This window comes from Rhineura floridana, chromosome 20 (assembly GCF_030035675.1).
Source record: "Rhineura floridana isolate rRhiFlo1 chromosome 20, rRhiFlo1.hap2, whole genome shotgun sequence".
In the NCBI taxonomy this organism is placed as follows: domain Eukaryota; kingdom Metazoa; phylum Chordata; class Lepidosauria; order Squamata; family Rhineuridae; genus Rhineura; species Rhineura floridana.
In genome coordinates, this window is record NC_084499.1 from 4,891,365 (window position 1) to 4,912,953 (window position 21,589).

The 21,589-nt window shown below is 42.0% G+C and overlaps 1 protein-coding gene across 7 annotated transcripts in view; it reads left to right on the forward strand.

Moving 5' to 3' along the window:
- Positions 1-804: 804 nt before the first annotated feature.
- The window catches only part of NEK6 (NIMA related kinase 6), a 116,730-nt gene continuing 95,945 nt past the window's right edge, over positions 805-21,589 (forward strand). For 3 of the 7 annotated variants that reach the window (XM_061604259.1, XM_061604266.1, XM_061604260.1), the window contains exon 1: positions 6,162-6,189. In XM_061604259.1, coding sequence (XP_061460243.1) covers positions 6,177-6,189 — 13 coding nt within the window. In that variant the 5' untranslated portion in view covers positions 6,162-6,176. Of the gene's footprint in view, positions 902-2,190; positions 2,530-3,023; positions 3,101-6,161; positions 6,190-21,589 lie in introns of those variants that run through there. The other 4 variants (XM_061604263.1, XM_061604262.1, XM_061604261.1 and 1 more) reach the window with 4 other exon arrangements.

The following is a 21,589-nucleotide window of genomic DNA, read 5'->3' on the forward strand; positions in this document are numbered from 1 at the left end:
ATTGGCTTACAGTTGTGATTCATTTGTGTGAAACCTACCACAATTCCCAGTTCAAATGAAATGCTAAGCCAAGGATCATGTTTTTTGCTCCCACTCACTAGCAACAGGGAGGAGTGACACGAGTGTTCTGCCCCTTCAGAAGCCATTAACCATGTTGTGTGAACGCAGCCAATATCTTATGCTTCAAATAAGGTATAATTCCCCAAAATGTAATTAAAGTTATTTAGTAATTGTCATTATTATTATTACTTTTAATTTAAAATAAAGAAATCCTAAGATACTATTCCTGACATAGAATACTGCAGGGATACTGTGGATATCCAAATGTTGAAAGAGCTGAAGATGTTAAGGAATGTTAGGGAACCAAGATAAAAGGGTTCAAATACATTTTGTGTATTTCTTAACCATCTTTTTAAACACGTCTACTGTCCGTTCAGTATCACAGATATATGGTTCATACAACTGATAATTGAATATTGAATCAAAAATACTAATGAAAAGGAATGAGCATGATCCAGCTTAGATCAAGCATGTCTGTTTGCCAATTTCAGTGTAAGAGTTAAGTGCACTTCAGTCTCTCACTTTGAAATCAAGAAAATTTCAGAGTGGATGGATCATTGTGCTGATTGTGATTGTTTAGGAGGACGTTAAAAAACAGGCCACTTGCATGTTAAATTATGTAGGATACAGAATGCTGTGCATTGTCTGCAAAACAGCTTTGACCTTCTTCCTTTTTTTCTTGCCTTGAAAGCAGACTTTGTGTTGTTCTTCCAGAATCCTCTGTTCCCCCCCACCCTTCTCCTCATATATTTGTTCGGGCAACTGAAGGCCAGAATGACTGAACCCTGTTGAGACATCGCATTATTGTTGTGCCGAAATCTATCCTCTTCCCCTGCAACAGGTACTTCATTTTTTTCTGCCTCGTACTCAGGGCATTTGGGTGGGTGTGGTGTTTTGAGGGGTCGAAGGTAGTATGTGTTTCTTTCCATTCAACATTTTTCTAGCACTCTGCAGCCTCCCTGGCTGCCCAGGCTTCCTGACCTGAAAAAGCCCCCATGAAAGGTGTTACCACATGACACCTTCCTCTAGGCTTTAATTAAAGCACAGGAACCCTGCAGAGGGCAGACTACTAGTGAGGTGCTTTGTGCAAGAAAGTTTATTTATTTAAGGCATTTATATACCGCTATTAATAAAGGAAAGATACAAACAGCCCTCGACCTCCTTGAAAGTGAGATAAGACAAAAATCATGCATCCTACCCTACCCATGAGAATTTACCTGAATTTTCCCCTCTCCTTTGATAATTTTAGAATACAACTCTTTTCTCATTAATTGGGGGAAGAATGGTTAATTAAAAATGTGGGAGAAATTTTCAGCGTGGCAGTACACCCCACCCCAAACACAGACACTTGTGGCTGTCATATTATCTCCCAAAAGTGGCCCTGGAAACATTTAAATCCCTTAAACATAAGCATTCTCCCTCTGAGTTGTCTTTTCTCCTCGTTACAGAGCTCCCAACAGTGAAATATTAAACCATGTAGTCCTAGAAACATTTTTACTCCGAAGCAAGTCCTACTAAGCTGGTGGGGCTTGCGGCTTAACACTGCAACACGAAACGAAAAACATTTTTATTTTTCATGCAAATAAGGAGCATTCACCGTGAACCTCTTCCTCAGAAGGGCCCTTCATTTGCGCACCCTATAATTTTAGTAAAGACCACCTGCCGAAATGTGCAGCGCCTGACACATCCGCGGGACTAAATAAAATAAATGTTTTTGCGTAGTATTGATCCCCGTGTGCTTTTTTAAAAAAACTTTATTAGATGCAGCAGCGTTTAGTTTTTAATGACGTAAACCGCCTTGAGGGATTTTTTTTAAAGGCGGGATAAAAAAATTACTGCAATTTAATTTTCACGAGGATGATTAGGTGGGATCATGTGGCAATTTTTTTAGCTTAATAGCGACCGCCGTCCCAGCGGGCAGAAGGGCGGGGGACGACGAAGGGGCGGCGGTGTCTCATTTTCACGCCGGTGCGAGGGCAAAACTGAGGCGAAGGGGGGGGAGGGAAATGAGCCCCTCCCCCACTCGTCCCGCGCCAACGGCCGCCGCGCGCGCCTCGGCCTCCTCCCCGACTCCCCCTCCCCTTGCCCTGTCTCCCGAGCGCGAGCCTGGCCAAGACCACGCCCCCTTTCTCATTCGGCGTCGCTCAATCCTGGCTATCGGAGGGAGAAGGCAGGCGGGTGGCGCGCACGCGCTCGCAGCGGGAGGGAGGCCTGCGTGGCAGCCTAGGACGGACTGACGGGCTGGGGCAGACTTAGCGAGCGGGAACGCGCGCGCGCACGCGACAGGAAGAGTCTGAGAATACTGGGCAGGCGGGGGCGGGATTGCGAGAAGTAGCGAGCGGGTGCGCGCGTCGAAGTTGTGTCCGGGCGTCGCTGCGAGCAGAGCGCGAGGTTGCCTCCTCACAGAGAGAAGGGCCTGTGGAGCCGCCGGAAGGAAAGGCGCCTTCCTCGCCGCCGCCGCAGTAATAGGTAAGGGACGATGAAGGAGGCCTCTTTGCCTTGGCGCCATCCCCTCCCCCTTGGGGTCGTGAGAGGTGGGGGCGGCAGGCGGCAGCCCCCCACTCGGCGTGTGGCCACGCCCCTCTCCCTTACGCTGGCTCCTCCCCCTGCCTGCGCCCCTCCTCTCTTCCGTGCCACTCCCTGTGGCACCTCTGGAGTGACGACTCCTCCCATCCCCTTATTTGTTTTTATATTAAATTTATATCCCGCCCTTCCTCCTAGAAGGAGCCCTAGGAGGCAAATAAACGTGTTTTTTTAAAAAGCCCACCCCCTCCAAAACGCCCCTCTTCAATTTTTGTGGTGTTGGACACCTCCCAACACTCTACCCCCTTCTCCCAGTGTTTATTATTGCTACTATTACTACGATTTACTACTTTTTGCTGTTATTGCTGTTGTGAGTAGTTGCTTTTTAATGCACCAGACGTGGCGGTGTTGGTTAAATTTATTGCCTGCCCTTCACCCAGAGGTCCCCGGGGCAGTTCACAACAGTTTTAAGACACATCATTAAAAGCAGCCGTGAAATCGCATCACAAGAAACTGGGTGAGTCCTAAAAATGTACACATCAGGGCATCAGTGGCTGTTGTTGCAGGGAATGCATTATGGGTCACTGGGTCAGTTATAAAATTATTGGGGAGGTGCCTTTGGGTCCAGGGGATTGTCACTAATGTCTTTTCCTTTTCTGCAAAGTAGGGGATCTTGTTGCCATATAGCTAAGTCATGCGTATGGGGTAAAGCAAGGTGCAGTTCTGGTAGGAGATGGACACCTATTGTGATTACTTTTAAATGTGTTAATTAAAAAAAAACTACCATAGGCTTGTTGCATGTTTTCTGATGCAGAACTTGTGTGGGCCTCTCCAGCTACAGTTCCACTGTCATCTCTTATTCTGACAGGTTTCTCTTCATTCCTTTCATCAGAGGATAAATTAAAGGCAGGCTTTGGGGATTCTGCCCAGGAATCCCATCTTTGTGTCTTTAAGACAGAGATTTGTGGGTAGGTGTACACACACCCATACCATCACCCATATTCATTTTTGGGAGCTGCTTTTGGTATGGATGGAATTTCAGTGTGTATTGCTGTAAATTAGACTTTTTAATATATTCTTCCTACTGAGAGTCTTAAATCAAGAACTCCTACACAACCAGGCTCTTACTTAAATTATGTGTAACCCGCTTTTCATTGTTTGCACAGTTCCATAAGTCCACACATTTGAACATATACAGTCTTAGTACTGTATTCCAGAAGCCAGCAGCACTCCAAGGTTTTGGTGTATTGCTACCTAAGATCTTTTAAATGTGAGTTGTCAGGGAGCAAACTGGGGGTCTTTCTGTATGCACAACATGCACTCTGTCACTGAATTGGGGCCTATCCATAATCGCTGCCTCTCCAGATGTTGTTGGAGTGCAGCTCCCATCAGCCTAGTCAATGGTCATGGGTGATGGGAGCTGGAGTCCATCTGCATCTGGAGAGCCACAGGTTCCTCAAAACTGTTCTAAGGTATAGGACTCAGCTGGGCAAAAAGGACCCACCTGGAATGTGAGCATGTGCCCTCATACACTTCAAGGGAGAATCGCATCCATAGACCAACAAGCCCAGTTTTCATATAAGAGGGTGTAAGTCTAAGAGAAATGGTTAAAGTTTCTGTAGACCGGTTTTCATTCTCATGTAGGGTTTATTGCACGACCTTAGTAATTTTCAGCGAATTAGAAAATGACAGTTGAAAAGAGACCAATTTTGAATTTGTTTACTTTTGTAACTAAAGATTTATGGGCAGTTAACAATGAGTGTAAAGTTAAAATAACTAAATCTGCTGCTAAAATAAACTTCTGCTCATCACTAGCTGTTATTTTCATGTTGAAGGAGAATGGGCAAATAAGCCACTTCAGATCTCCATAGTATTTGTCCCTGTTATTCCCTTGCTTAGAAAATGTTAATGGGTAATAACCAATATATCTGCCTGGGTTATATCTGGGTTATATCTTGTTGAACTGCATGTCATTTTGCTCAGAAATGTGTAGGTATTCTCTTTAATCCAGGGCCTAAAGTGGGTGTATATAAAATATAATTTGTGAGACACTTTGCACACTTGATAAATGGCCTGCTGCACGGTGTGCCATCTTAGTGAGCAAGTCCCATTTGGGCTCAGTCTTCTTCAGTGATGGATTTGGTTGCAAGATGTCTGTATTCAAATTCCTCCTCGTTCTTGCAGTTCTCTATGTGGTTTTAAGCAAATCACCATTTCCCAGCCTAATCTCTACACTGGGGTGTTGTGAGATGGGATGACAATAGGAAAGCTTTTTGTAGAGCTGTGGAAAGATTTAATAATACTATGGGCTTCTGGCGCTGGTACTTTGTGCATCAACCCAATGAATGCAACCCCCTCCCTCAAACCTTGCTAAACTCCCTTACACCTGGCCGAGTCTTCCTTTGCCACAGGTCGCCAAGCCTCCCCCCACAAGACCTTCTCCTGCGAGGAGGAGGGAAGCAGGGGAGGGAGACAGCCGGCTAAGGGGAGCGCACAGCACAAGAACAGCTGCCCCTACCTGACTGTTGCTCTGTGGTTCTGACTTGCCATGCCTGCTGCCCACCATGGCCTAGCAGCATCGCCCCCACTACCTTGTTTGCCGCTGCCCTGCTTGCCCCATCCACATGTAGTCCACCCGTCCCCATTAATGACTGTCATCATACTGTAATGATGGCAGCCTGAGAAAAATATAGATATAGGAAGAAATGGAAGAGTTGTGATAAGTAGGCAGCCTGCCTTGTTCTTCTAGGGAGAGTGGCTAGGAGCAGAAGTTATCCAGGAGGAGTAGCTTAGTGCCACCATGGACAGATATCTGGTTTATGGGCTCTACTTTTTTGTTTTGTTACTAGAACCTTGAAGTACAACAACTGGGGCCGGGTCTATAACTCAAGAGGCACAGGCAGTTCACCACTGGGTCCCATAAACTGTACACTGTGACAGCTTGCATATACACATATAGATCTACTTTTGAGTTACTGCGTATCCTGGATTCTAGTGGCCTATTTTGTGGGCAGGGGTTATTGCTATAGTTTTTTTTAAAAAAATGGAAGTCAGAAACACTTGCCAATGTACTGCAAATCCTCCAGTGTTCTCTGGCTTAGTGGACCCACAGCAGGCCACTCTGGATTGAGGGTGTAGATCTGAAAGAATGTAAACACAGGATAAGGAGGTAATGATTTTTGAAAGAACTCAAAGAGCCAAACGTCCCATTGTTGTCTTTCATTCTTTGGTTAACGTGGCTAGGCTCCTAAAACAGACGTTTTCCCTTTCTTCACAGATCTGTACGGTTATGGGATAAATTGAGTTTATTCTTGTATTTAGTAAGAGTTCTTTCTGGAACCGTGAATGGTTGAAATTTTGCTAAAAATAGGGTTATTTATGTGGTTTGGTATCAGATTGCATTTTTTAATGTTAGACTTGGTGCTGCTGCTGCCTTAGCTGCCAAAAGACATGCCTTAGAACAGTTGTTCTCATATAGTTTCTTTTCACAGACAGTGCTGAGAGGGGTGGAAATCGCTCACGAAGTCAGCCTATACTTTTCCTTGCATGCTGTTTACCGGTCGACCTTAATTTCTTACTAGCAGGGCTATACAATGGACTATGCAGGTACTTGGGAATAGCCCTAGATTTTTTGGTGCGTGTGTTTATTGCCGCTTGGCCTGTGTTGCATGGTGTTTGCTCTGTTCCTCTGCCCATCCACACTGGAGACTAGGGGAAGCTTGTGTGTGGGTGCTGCAGTCAACAGACGGGAAGATGATGTTGCTGCAAGGATGTCTGTGCCTGATCAGACTACCTCCTCCCTCGGATTGGTTCTCTGTGTGCTGGTGGTGGTGTGATGAGGGTCCAGGTAGGCAGACTCCTCTTCAAGAATGTTCAGTGAACAGCTTTAGAAGGCATTGAATATAAATTTTGTTAAATAAGAAATAAAAAAAATGGTGATTGGAATAAAGGTTTATGAATGTGTCCGCCCCAGATCAGCTATTGGTCTTGGTGGAGGATGGAAGGCCAGGCCCTTGCTCATCCTCCAGCGTGGCCTGCCGGGAACTGTTATTGCTGTAGCGACTGGTGCCTTCAGCACTGGCCTCCCCTCTGGGCTGGCAATGGGTGGTGGTGGTGGTGGGGTTAGGTGGGACATGTTTGTGTCTGTGTGCATGGGGGTGGATCACATCACATTCAGGGACTTTCAGTTTCTGATTCCTAGGATACATCACCACCTCTAGGATGCACTCCTTAATGTGGTGAGGGGGTTTGAGAATGTCAAAGAAGCTGAGAGCAAAGCCGTCAGGAGTGTAGACTAAGAGGCTAGACTCCTAGCGGGGTTACCCAAGGCAGAATGGTCAAAACTGAGACACCAGACTAAGATGCATCCAGACTCAGAGGAAGGCAACGGTAAACCACCTCTGAATAACTCTTGCCATGATAACCCTATGAACAGAGTATCTAAAGGAGGTCGCTGATTCATAGGGTCGCCATAAGTCGTAATCGACTTGAAGGCACACAACAACAACAACAAACTATTCGTTATTTAAAATCAGTCTTGTAAGTCTTCACATTCTAAGGAATTAATTAGGCTGGTTGGCACAGATCTGCCCTGAACTTTGTGTTGTCTCTTGCAGCATTTTTGTCCTTGCATTATCATTACCCAGCAAACAAACTGTTAATGGTTCCGTGCACTGAAATCCTTTGCATATGTGACACATAGGATGTTTCATTTTCTCAGAATAACCTCCTTAACATACTTTGTGAATCTGTAGCTGCAGTCATTAAACTTTTACCCCAGGAGCAAGAGGGTTGTGGATTGCAGACCCGGTACCTTACAACAGGAAATGATGGTGTGCTCTGTTGTAATCTGTATGATTTCATATCATATAGAGCATAGCATTTCTGGAAAATTAAAAAGCAATGATTAGAGAGAAAATGAGATTTTGAAGTGAACTTCCTGTGATTGCTAATTGCCCAAATAGGAATCGGGACAATAACTGTAATTTATCTTGCTTCTAAATAATGGCTTTTGTGGACATTTGAGGAGGCAGCTTCTGTCTTTGGTCCCTGAGTATAAGCAAAGCAGAAGAAAGAAGCTACTGTGAGAACAAAACATCCTTTCTTTCCGCCCTCAGAAAAATGTAGCCTACGGTTGAAATGACAGTATAATTTGTTTTTTTCCTAATATTTATCATTTATTTTGTGCAAACAGCATGACTGGTGATAAAAAAGCAGTATTATGGACTGTAATGTGCAACTAACACTGAGCAAACAAGCTGTTAGCATTTTAAAGAAGCATTGTCTAAGGCACCAGCTCAGACTTTGTTATCTTTCCGGCACCAGAATAAACATTTTTATTTTCCTGGGCGGATGGACTTTTGGTCAGACTTTAGGTGGCTACTGTGTTCATCCTGTGTGGAAGGGGTAACATTTTGTGCTGTTTTAGATGACTTACGCTTTCAGTATTTCATATTTTGTTTTGTTTATTTTATTATAAATAGCTTTGGAATACCTTCAGATGTGTGATAGTATAATTAACTAGCTAGTTTACTACTGTTACTTCAGTTAGTATTTAATCTTTATTGTGAGATATATTCTACATGAAATGCCTGTCATTAATACTGGAGGTTCTGAATAAAAGGGAATTGCAATTACTGATACATGAATTATTTTGTGTACTTTGGTTTGGAATCACTAGCAGGTAGTTATAGCAAAAACAAACAAGTTATATGAGTCCTTCATGTGAACATATTTTGCATGTATTTGCATCTTATCACCAAATTTGCTATTTAGGATATGGGAAGGAAAGAATCCCTTAAAGGTAAATAATGATTTAAAAACCTCTCTAGATAGCCATGCCCCTGTATCCATACAGTTGAAATGGTGTAAATAAGATCCTAGTACTTAAAGTTGTCTGAAGTAGCATTATTGTGAGGGTGTGCCAGATTTGCAGACTTCATAAGGTCAAGCAGACTGTTTTAACTTCTTGACATGATGCTTTGTGAAAAACAGTCTGAGAATATTTCAGGGATCAAACTTCTGTCTTTCAGGGATAAGCGTAATAGCTGAACAGATAGGTTCCTTTCCCCTTTGTCTGCAGGGTAAACTGATCTTGTGGTTCTTTACACAAAGACTAATTTTTTATGTACATTGTTTTTAAATTGAAGAGAACCAAAGTGGAGACAGTGTGTCCAGTATTTTCTCCTTATAAGGTGTATGGTTCCTTGTTTTAGTATCCATGCAGATCATAACACATGTTTCTTAAGGGCTCCTGTCAACTGACATGGGTCTAGAAAGACTGCAACCTCCAAACCAATCACTGTCCCTTTGAGCAGTCTTGTAAATGTTGGTGTATTCTCTCAACATAACCTTCTGTTAACAGAATTTGTAGTGTGAGCACGCAGTGATACTTAGCACTTACCTAGAGCATATCAAAGTTTAAAATGGGGTGCAAGTTTCAATATTCCCATTTAGTGGCGTACAGAGGGTGTATAGCCCATTCAGTCAAGGGCTCTGATCGAAAAGGGAGATGTTTCTCTTCTGATTAATGTATCACTTAGAGTTTCCTGTGAATGTCCCTGCTCCAGTTCTTTGCCGTGGGAGTTACGTTTTGTATTCTTTGTTTAAAAAAAACTGTCCTCAGTCTCCTGATAAAAGGGACAATGTTTTATAGTTGTTAACCTTCTAAATAGTAAGATTTGTGATGTCATTATTAAATTTTGCACTGTCTTACAGAGGATATATGTTGACAAAAATGTTTCCAAGGGTTTGTGTACTACAAAGTCTGATTGGGCAGATTCCAGCCACCAAGAATAGCTGACTTGCAAATGGAGCCAGAAGGCGTCCTCATTGCTGCCTTGCCTCAGAGGAGTTCCAAGTGGAGAACAAGGCATCTTTTCAAAGAAGTTGGCAAAACTGCAGACCTTTCCCCCTTTTCTGGTGAAGAATTACACTGATATGAGCCTCTCAGATTGTGCCAGCAAATACTGTCTGCAGTCCTTAAATTACTTCCTTCAACATAGTCCAAAACTACTCAGTTTGAGGTTTTTGAGCCTCCTCTTACAAGGGATCATATGGCTGTGTTGCCTCATAAAAGTTTTAGTCAAACCTTAAGAGGTGGATAGTACAATACAAGACATAGAACTTAATATTTTTTAGTAAAACGATTCTGACTCAAGAGGCTGAGCATGTTGCTTTATAGATCCTTCCTTAAAGAGCAGATCTAGAAGTGCAGATAACTTTGCTTAATATTGATTTTGACACATTGCCCAGAGCTGCTTTGAAATAGTAATTCTCCCCTGGGACTTGACTCGTGTCCTGCAGCGCCTCTCATGTAAGAGCATGTATTTAATGTCTTTCCTTCTGTGCTTTTTAAAAAATGACTTCTTAGAATTTTTATACTTTATCAAAATAAACATGATGATATTCTATTCTTGATTTTGCACAACAAGGTCACGGAGCCTAGATAATTCTTTAATAATAGAAAGGATTTTCTCCACTCACCTCTACTGTAGAGACTCAGAGGAAACATATGTAATATTCTTGTCAAAAAAATAGTGCCTTTTGCACTGTTCAGCATTTTGACACTGAATGAAATCCCATTGTTGGCAAAATGTATGATTTTTGTAGTTGAAGGCAATGCAGACTTGCAGTGCCTAAATTTTAGATCAGTTGTTAGAACCGTATTAATTCATGTTGTTTAAATAAAGCGTGAATGTTTTCTTTAAGGGAAGAACTGTTAAAAATGGACTACCTTCAAGTTGATTCCGACTTATGGTGACTATATGAATAGGGTTTTCATGGTAAGCAGTATTCAGAGATGGTTTACCATTGCCTTCCTCTGAAGCTGAGAGGCAGTGACTGGCCCAAGGTCAACCAGTGAGCTTCATGGCTGTGTGGGGATTCAAACCCTGGTCTCCCAGGTCGTAGTCAAACACCTTAACCACTACACCACACTGGCTCTCGTGAACTGTTAAAGAGTTCATAAACTGGGCACTTCACCAGAACAGTGAAATTCAAAAATAATGATGGGAAGGTCAGGCTGATGGCATATTTCTTTCTTGGAGGGAGGAGGGGCACATACATTTCTCTTTCTCTTGTTGAACTCTGTTTGAAATAAATAAAATACTATTGTTTAGTGCCCTCGTATTGCAGAGGTGAAGGATAAATTGATAGGCCCCATGAACTTTTGCCCTAGTCTAGAATGCTCTTGGAACAGGTGGTGGCCCACGCCCTCTCAAAGGGTTCACAGGCTTTCCATTTGGAAGAGTGGAGTGATGTTTACTGTTCTCTAATTACTTTTGCTGCTTTGTCTGTGAGCTCTGAAAATTCTATTTTTTATTAAATGAGAAATGTTCTTTGGCCTTTTGAGTGGACATGAAACTGAACCTCTGTTCTGTGTTGCTGAGGGGGAAAATGGGTGCAGGATAGCTGGAATTATTTTTTTCAGACTCGTGCGTGTGCATGTGCGTGCGCAGATTTGTAAAGTGACATGCAGGGGACTGGAACCTGGGCATCTGCTTGTCACTGCCTGCTTCTTGAGTCAGCAGTCTGCTCCTGGCTCAAGTGGGTGTAGGACAGCTCAAGTTCCAAATTTCACCCTTTCCTATGAGCCAGCTGCTGTCCTTGTTACTACCAGAGAGTGACTCTGAGCATGCTGTGAGTTTGAATGTGTGCCAGGAAGGGAGGGAAAACCTTTAAAGAAGGGGAAAAAAATTGGAACAGAAAATGTGTGCAAGAGCCAAATTGTTGAACTTCTTTGGCTGTGTAAAATGGCAACATAATACAAATTGTCAGAGGCAGCCAGGGCAAGTTGGCTTGCAGAAGATTTTGAAAAACGTGGGGTTGTATCAGGTGTGAGTCCTACTTGGAATAAACCCACTAGAAATAATGGACATGGCCTATTCTGAGTAGAACTTAGTTGAATACAACCCATGGATTTTGCTGTTCTGCAGAATATATTTTCTCTTGATTCCTTGTTCAGAAATCATCAGTATTCATTGTGCTTGCCCTTCCCTAGAGGACTAGGGAGGCAGTTCCCAGGAGAGAGCTGTGAGCTGGTTGGATGAGCTACTAAATGGATAGGCCTGTGATATCCTTAAACAATTTTCACCCAAAGTACATACTTCCAAGTAGCTAGGTAGAAAAAACAGCTGTGGGGAGAGAAGTTAATAGATCTGCAAAGTGACACAGCTGTGTTTTCATTGTCTTGCCTTGTTTCTTCATTGCTGCCCTGATGCTCTATCCTCTTCCTCCTTAATCTAGGGTAGGACAGTCAAATTTTCAGTCCAAAAATAGTCATAGGGTTGGAAGGCACATGAAGTTCCCACTGTTTCAAGACAAGATCAATATAATCCTGCATCCTCTTTCCCACAATGGAAGCCCACCAGCAGTTCTTGAAGGCAGTGACCTTAATGCTCAGTAGCACGCTGTTTCTGTACATGAAGATTCCATTTGGCCATCATGTCTAATAATCACCGATAAACCTGCACTCCATGGATTTGTCTAATTCTCCTTCAAAGGGCATCATCACATTTGGTGGAGGAAAATATATTAATTATGCAGTGTGTGAGGAAATACTTCCTTCTGTCTGTCCTAAACATAACGCCCAATCTATTTATTGGGTCACTTCTGTATTCCAGTACTAGGATTAGAGGGAGAGAAAAATTTCTGCCTCAGTTTCCTCCATACCATGCACAATTTTGCAATCATTGCCCCCCCCCCCAGTGAGTTGTCTTTTTTTGAAACTAGAAAGCCCCAAACATTTAGTCTTTCATCATGGGGAAGGTGCTAAAATCCCTTGATTATTTGGGTTGCTCTTTTCCAGAGATATAGAATCTTTTTTGAGATGGGGCAACCGAAACAGTATTTCCAATGTGACCGCACTGTACATAAAAGCATTATGATACTAGCATTTTCTTTTCACTTTCCTAATAAACCCCACCACACAATTTTTCCTCTTCAGTGCTGCTGTACACAGACTGTTTCCTACAGAGTCACTACCAGTTCAGACCTCCATCACCTGTATGAGTGAAACAGGATATTTTTGCCCTAATGTGCGTTACTTTATATTTTCTTACGCTTAACCTGATTTGCTATTTTGTTGCCTATTTGCCCAGTTTGGAAAGAGTTTCTTTGTGCAGTTCTTCACAGCCTGCTTGAGGTTTCACTATTCCTGAGTAATTTGGTGTCATTTGCAAAGCTGGCTACCAATCACCACTGACTCTAAAAATGTGTGAAGAAATTACATAGCTCTTGTCCTAATACTGATTCCTGAGGACCCCACTGTTTACTTTTTGAACAGTAACTTTGGTGTGTATCTTCTGCATCTTCTATAGTGCAGTCTAGTAAAGAATTCCTTCAGCTTATCCTTCAGTCTTCCTGTTTAACTCCTTTGCCATCCAACAGTTTGACTGCCCCCTGCTGATTTTCTGCTTCTGATTCCCCCCCATACATTTTTGTTTGTATTTATATTTTTAGCCGTGTGTGCCTCAAAGCCCCACTTCCACTATAAATCCATGCTACAATCCATCCTTGTTCACTTTGCATTCTTCTTCCCTCTCTCTGCTGCCTTCCCGATATTGAAACTGCTAGAAGCTCCCGGGGCAGGGGCCCACTGCTTTGCCTATGGAACTCTGTATTGCTAGTTGTGTATAAATATTATTTACCCTGCTGGTAAGTATCAAGTATTTTTATTGCTTAAAAAAAAGACCAAGCAAGGTATCTGAGGTTAGACGTTCCAGTAATAGGATACAAGTAATAAAACTCTGTTGCTGCTTTATTGTATGAGTTGCGGGGGACTTGTTCAGTGACCCCAAACAGAGTAATTAGTTAGTCCTAGAGAATCCATGAAAACTCATGGCCGCCTAGTCTTGGATTTTCCCTGCTGGTGCTTAACTTTTACCAGAGAAGACATCCCTGTGCTCAAGATGTCTGGGGGTGGTGGGGGTGAAGTGTCTTTTCAGAATCTGAGTTGGGCCAGATACAGTAAAACATTTATGTAGAATTCTTCATACATCACAAAGGAATAATAAAAAAGGATTTCCCCCCACTTTATATGAGAGAGGGTTTTTTTAAAAATTGTTTATATTGTTAAGGCCTTTGCCCATACACAACAAAGTTATTTGCAGTATTCGCAATCCCCCCCTTTGTAGACCATACTTAATCAGTTTGGAAAATCTAAATGATGACTTTCAGCTCTTGGAGGATTAAGAAGCAGTGCTGCTTTTTGTGGCAAGTTGTATATATTAAAGTCAAGCCTACATAGTAAATAATCTCTGTTACCATAATCATTGTACTTAGCGTAAGTGCTTCTTGGGTGAATATTAAAGATCTGTTAATCTTTATGGTATTTATAGGATAATTTTTTAACTCTCTTAAGCTTCATACTGCTTTCACAGGTCAATTACTCCAATTTGTAACATCTTGTCAGCTGTAAGAACATTACCATCTGATAATACACAGTCTGGAGTATAATTTTCTCCCTACTTGATTTGATTCTTCAGACTCTCTTCTTAGCAAAGTGACTGAGTGTCCTGGCCAAACCCATTGGATTCAGACTCGGACTCACTGGTGTGTTTTTCTCCAATGTGTATAATGTGGAATTTCAGCTTAAGAGTGTTTCATAAATCGGTTTACAGATTACACAGGATTCTGCATCTCTGTGCAGCATTAGACATGGCTACTCAATCTAAGATGTTGGCGCAGCAATTGGACACACCCCTTGAGATCCTTTAAGTAGGCTCCAGGCGGCTTGCATGTGGATGGTTCCTTTGAATTGGACTGCGTGCACAAGTGAGCAGTCCTCCTAAGTTGAAAAGTTGGTGCTATCTGTGCATGCCTGCGCATCTGCCTGCGTGCCCTTGGCAACGGCAGGGGCACTTCATTGAGATCTTCCTGGGACACAGACTTAGGCTGAGTCTCCAAATCCTCCTCCTTCTCTAGAGGAAGTGTGCATGGCAGTGGCTCAGGCAAAGAGGGAGCGTGGAGGGGAGGAGAAGAGGCGGACTTATTGTCAGACATTGTTTTTTCAGTTGTAACTGGAGCTGTCACTGTCAAAAGTGCTGAAGTCTCCTGTTTCAGTTCCCCCCTGCTGCATTTCACTGGACCCCTCCCCCCAGATCCCATTCTGTTTCTTCCTCTTCCTGATCACTTCAGGAAAGCTCCATGGGGTTCATGACACGAGTCTTAGGCTTTGTCATGAGCCCCGCAGAGTGGTCATGGAGTGATGAAGATGACAGAGGTCCAGAATGGGACCTGGGGGAGGGTCCTAATGGGTTGCAACCAGGAAGTGCTGAGACAATAGGCTTCAATACTTTTGACAGTGACAGCTCCTCCCCCTTAGCTCCAGTTGCAATAGACGGGATGGCGGCTGATCAGGAGCCCATCTGTTCTCTTTCCCTCCACCCCTTCTTCTTCCAAGGTGCTGCTGCCATACAGACCTCCTCTAGAGGAGGAAGATCTCAATGAGGTGCCATCACCCCCATAACCCCAGACATGTAGACAACTGTGACAGCAAACTCAACTGGCCCCCACTTTCCCACCTAGTAGGAACACTGGCATGCATGTGCATTCCTGTTCTGTGACACCGTGTGTCTTGTGACACGCAAGTAGAAAGAGCAGGGGGTTGGACTTGATGGCCTTGAAGGCCCCTTCCAACTCTACTATTCTATGAACCACCCAAACCTACTTAAAGGTTGTAAGGGGGTGTATCTAATTGCTGCAACAACATCTTAGCTTTGAGTAATAATCCTTTATGATGGCTGTGTAGAGATGCAGAATCCTGTGCAACCTGTAAGCTGATCCATGAAGCATTCTAGACTGAAGGTTCACCTTAAACATGCTGGAGAAGAATACACCGGCGAGTCTGAGTCTGATTCCAACAGGTTTGGCCAGGAAAGGTTTAATTTTTATTATTTTTTTGATGTTCTCCTTCATAGTCACTGTGCAGTCTCACATATGGGATCTGCACTGATGCAAAGCTGAGTTTGGAATATTCTAAAGCTTTAGCCAGTGAACTAGTGCTTTTTCCTCCCTCCCTGAGGCTGTGGCTGCTAGCATGTACAGCTGACCTTTCTCACACAGTTCTCTGCTTGGCACCACATTAACAGCAGCTAGTAGAACATCCTCTATGATCACATATCTTCTTACTTGCCTTTTGTTCTGCTTTGTAAACCTTCCACCTGTTCTCATACTGATTTGGATTTGCAGCCTTCATTTTATTTCTATGGGTTTCTTGTTCACTGGGTCACACGCTGCCAATCTAGTTTGAAAAGCACTAGTCTTGTGTTGGAACACTTCACTGACTGGTGTAATGGCTGTCACCTTTGGCTTGGTGAACAGCACAAGGCTGATTGTGTTGTCTCACGTTCATGGATCAGGCTTGTTGTATCAGGTTGGCCTGCCTTGGGACTTCACTGTGGAAAAAGATGCTTACAACTTCATCCTTGCTCCCACTGTATAGATCTTGGAGTCATGGTGGATTGCTCACTGTATGACAGCAGTGAAAAGGTGTATTCCATAATAGAGATGATTAGGAAAGGGACTGAAAATAAAACTGCAAATATAGTAGTGCTGTTATACAATTATCTCTTATCACACTTGGAATATTTCGTATATTTCTGGTCACTGCATCTCAAAAACAATATTGTAGAGCTGGAAAGGGTTAAGAAAAGGGCAGCCAAAATGATCCTAGGGTTGGAACATCTCTCTTAGGTTACAACATGTGGGAAAGTTTAGTTTAGAAAAAAGATGAGTAAGGAGGGGACTTGATAGAGATGTCCACAGTTATGCAGGGTGTAGTGAAAGTGGATAGAGAGAGAGGATTTTCTCTATCTCTTTATGCTAGAACTTGGGGTCATTCCATGAAGTTGAATGTTGGAAGACTCAGGGCAGACAAAAGGAGGATGATACTTCACACAGCTCATAAAACGATGGAATTTGCTCCATAGCAATGGTTACCAACTTGTATACTTTTTAAAGAGTTTTAGATAAATTCATGGAGGATAAGGCTACCAGTGGCTACTAATCATGATGTTTTTGTACTACTACCAATATCAGAGGTGGTATGCCTCTGGTTACTAGTTGCTGTGGAGCACAAGTGGGGAGAATGCTGCTGTGCTTGTGAACCTGGGATCATTCAATGTAATTGAATATTGGAAGATTCAGGACAGATGACAGGAGGTGCTTCACACAGTGCTTACTGTGGTATTTGCTGCTACAAGAGGTAACCATGGCCACCAACTTGGGTGGCTTGAAAAGGGGTTTAGCCTTATCCTCAGTGAATTTGTCTATCAATGGATACCAGCCATGATGACATAGTGCTGTCTCCAGTATTGGGGTCAGTATGCCAGTTACTGGGGAGCACAAGTGAAGAGAGTGCTATTCTGCTTTGACCTGTGTGTAGGCTTCCCTTAGGCATCTGGCTGGCTGCTAGGAGAACAATGCTGGACTAGGTGAGCCTTTGTCCTGCTCTAGCAGGGCTCTTCTCATGTTCTGATTCAATGTTGGCACAGTAGTATCGTTTGTTTCAGTTTCCATCTCTGCTTGGGCTTCCTGGTAGGGCTACCGCCTCTGACCCCAGTACTTGATCATCTTCCAAGGGTATGGTAATGAAGCAAGGTATGTGGCCAGGCTCAAAGTTGGCCTCCAAGGGAGCTAAGGACCAAGAAATGCTATCAGGGAGCACCTGCCTTCCCCTGAGGTTCAGATGCTCAGATCCACGTCCAGAGGTAATGGGACCTGATGCTCATGGCTGGATGTGGATCAGCAATGCAGATACCCCATACATGGTTGATGTTGTCATTTACTTGGGAAGAGCTGTATATTATTCGGTAACTGTGATAAAATATATGGATTCAGTTTTAACTTAGGGAACACTGCTGCAAGAACATTCACTGCTGCTGTGGCCACTTTAAGTAATAAATGTATGCAGGAGTCTGAGTAAAACAATTTATCATGTGGGAGTGTGGTTTTCTGTGGGAAGATTCTGTGGAATCTCACTGCCCTACTGTGAAGGAGGCTGTTTATCTCTTCCACGCACATCCTGTTTGATTGAAGATAGCCTAAAAACCTAAACAGAATATGTCTTGTAATTTTATAGTCGATCCTTGTATTTTTCTTTGTTTTCAATTGTGAGATTACACTTTTAGTCTTGGATGGCTATTAACAGTGTATTTTTAAGAGTTGTCTCCTTTCTCCCTCCCACCTTTAAAAAGATTTTGATTTCCTCTAACATATCTTACTGTAGGTTCAGAGAAAGCTAAGAAGAAAGCTTGATTCAGTGGCCAAATCATGAGTGTCTGTGCAGCATCTCCAAGATGCTGATTCTGACATTCATGCAATGCTAGGAAACTTTTAAGAAAAAGCCTTGTATAGCAGGCAGGCTAAGCACCCTGCTACTGAAATGCATTTCTTCAATTATCTAGCAGCATTGAAGTATAGTCTTCAGGGTTTTCCTCTCTTCTGGTTTTCCCTTGTATACATGTAAGATGAAGCTTCTGCTGGCAAAAGCAGGTTTAAGCAATCACAGCAGCTCTTTGAGGATCTAATAAGTCCCCCAAGGAATTACTGTTCTAGTTACTTTCCTTTTTTTTCCAGTAGAAAACTGATTCTTTCTCATGGAGGACAGCAACTTCTGTAATATTCTTGGGTATGACACACCACAGAGAGCTTTGTGTTGGTTAATGGAACTGTATTTATAACTCTTTCAAATATATAGCTGTCCCCTTGAATCATTGGTGGTGTAAGCAAGTTTCAGGGGCTGCCTTTTGTATATATATTACTTTTCCACAAACCTTTCATGGATAAGAAAAATTGAGCAATGACGGTCCTTTGTCTTCAGACATTCTGCAATGACCATATGCATTGCTTCAGTGTATTTGCTGTACTGGTACCAGCAGCTGGTAATGATGGGAATCTCTTCCTCTGTGTTGAGGTGCACTTTAATCAGTACACAAACCTAAATTCTATGTTTGGTAACAGATATTTCTGGTTTCAGGCACGTTGAAAAATTAGTCTAAAGAGTACATAGGTAGCCAGGTAGAGTGTGGGTGATTTGATTTCGGTGGTGGCCCCTAGGCTTTGGAATTTCCTCCCTAGGGAGATAAGAATGACCCCTTCCCTGCAGTCCTTTCACTGACAGTTAAAAACTTTCTTATTTCAGCAAGCCTTTGATTCCGAAGGCGGCCAAGGATAGTCCCAAAAGGATGCTATATTGTTCTTGCCAGTTTATTTTTTAATTATTCTGATTTTATGATTATGTTTTTTAATTATTAGAAACAGTTTAATGCTATTTTAAACTAGAGTTCATTTTTTAATTATATCTGTTTATACTTATTCATTTATGCATTATATGCTTTTATTTTTGATAGGTTTTTAATTGTATGTGTCTTTTATCTGGAAGCCGCCGTGAGTTCCAATTTGGAAAAACGGCGGGGTATAAATAAAGTTAATAATAATAATAATTTTTAATTATTGCTGTGGGGCTTGAGTGATGTATTTAGTCGTTTTCTTTGCACTGTAGTGGGTGCATACAGTCTCATCTCTTTTTGTTATCACCTCCAAAACTTAATTTTGCAAGCCTGAAGAAGCTGGAATCCAGAGTAACAGAGCCAACTAGCCAAGGGCCCAACTAACAGAGGTCCAACACTGAGAGGGACTAAAACTAGTGTAGGGGTTAAAGCAGAAGCTGTGCATTGGAAGACTGATGTGTGCTTTACTGCAAAGGTCCCCAAGCTACTTTTCAGATTTTTTAGCTCCCTTTGAGCTGCTTCTTTATACCAGTCCTGGGAATGAAAGCTGTTCAAAATTTGCAGTGTTTGCTATCCTCCCTGCCAAGATTTACTTAGGATCTTTTGCATTCCTCCTATTTTATATTGATATGACCTGTCCTGTCTAATGCCAGGTTTATGATGCTTCCCTCCTAATGTCAATTTGTTTAAGTACATAGTTAAACCCCACTGCCAGCAGACTTCCTCTGGTTCATCATATAGGTTCAAGTCCATAAAAATCATTGTTAGAGGCAGGAAGTATTGCATCTGTATGAACAAGACATTGTTTTATTTACAGTGATTATTTAATTGATATACAAGTTTAATTTACAAAGAATGTAGCTAAAATGTGGTGCTGTTCTTTAGAAAATCTAGCATTTTGTTTTTCAGACAAATATTGTTTGTTAGAATTATTTCTATCCCACCCTTCTATTGCATTCACAAGGTTCAGGGTATCTTACAAGAGTTTGAAAATCCAACAAATTAAAACAGCAGTGAATCAATAACAAAAATAATAAAACAGTGAAACAGATAGATGCATCAGATAAAACCAATATAAAAATATGGGAGCTAGTGACACCCACAAGGTCAAATACCTTCTGGGTAAAAAAAGCTCTTTAAGGTGATCACAACACTTTGAATTATACCTGGAAATCAATCAATTGGAAATCAATTTGTAAAATGGGTATAATATGTTCCCATGGACAAATGTCCACTTACACCATCGATGGTGCACTCTGAACCACTGTATGTTTCTGGAGATTCTTTAAAATTTCACCCTGTATTGAGTACATTGCAGTAGTCTGATCTTGAATTAAGTAAGGTATATGTCATCACAGCCAGGTCAAATCTTCCTAAGAAAAGGTGCTGTGCTGGCCAACCAATTTTAAAGCAATCCAGGTTAAAAGTGCTGAACACATCTGTTGAAATCAGTGGCAACCCCCCTCTCTAATTACATTTCCAACTTGTTTTAAGAAGCAATACTACAACTATGTACAGCTATGTACTTGGTTACTGCATTGGTTTGAATACGAGAAATGTAAATATGTTAAGGTTTTTTTCTTCAATTTTGTTTGAATTTGCACATATAGCTTCTCCTCATCATCTAGGAATTTATTTATTTATTTATTTAGTTTAATTTTTATACCGCCCATAGCGTGGCTCTCTGGGCGGTGTACATCAAATATAAATATATAAACAGTCAATTTTAAAACCACCTAATCATCAACACAACAGTCCTTGTGGAAAGATACGTTGGCTACTGATTTGTTCTCTTGTAGGATCCTTCAAGCATACAATCTTAAGTGTGAATCTAAAAGTAACATGGGTCAACATGACAAAATCTGTGTCTTCAGAAGTGTTAATCAACCAGTGCAGCTGTCGGAGAGCAGAGGTTGGCTTGGGTTCCCTGTCAGAGTATACTCAATAGCAAATCCAGGTGTGCTGTTGTGGGCTCTCTATTTCTGACTTATATTATGTACAGCATGGTGGCTATTGCTCTTCCTGTGACTGTTGTATCTGTGGACTATGTTCTGTTGCCAAAAAGTGTTAGCCCATGTATAATTAGTGAAAATTATAAATTGCCTTTTTTTACCATGTTTATCTCATTAACCTTGACTAATATACAACACTGCTCTGTTACTTGAAGCTTACATTAGAATTAGGCTGCCGTCAACCGTTTTTGTTAAAGATTAAACTCAAAATAATACTCCTTTTGGCATTCATGTCAGAGAAGGAATTGGACCTTAAACCGTTTCCCACCAACTAATCTATTGCCTTTTGTTCTCTGTGTCAATGAAAGGCATAATAGAAATCTAGATGCCACCATCTTCCAATTTTGGGGCCAACAATAAATATATTAACTTTGACCGTTGTAGTTTGGGTGAGAGAGAAAGGTTTGATGTGTGTTAGTATATTAAACACTTCTGAGAATTTCTGGAAAGAAGCCTGCTGTCCTGTAACTTTGATTTAACTGAGGCTGACAACCAAAAAAACAAAAGTACTTTCTTTGAATTGGAGGTGGCCGATTTCTGTGTTCGAAGGGCCCTACTCTAGTTCCCAGAAGGTAGTCTGTGTGCCCTAACAGTATGGTGCTTGATAATATCAGTAACAGCTTCAGAGAGATGAAATTTGTAAGCTCAAAACCCAAATCAGAATGAGCAGTAAAGTGCAAATTTCTTGTAAATGATATGGGAGACTTTTTTTTGTTAACACCACAACTTGAGTAAAATTTGATAGGGCCATTTGTGGCCAGA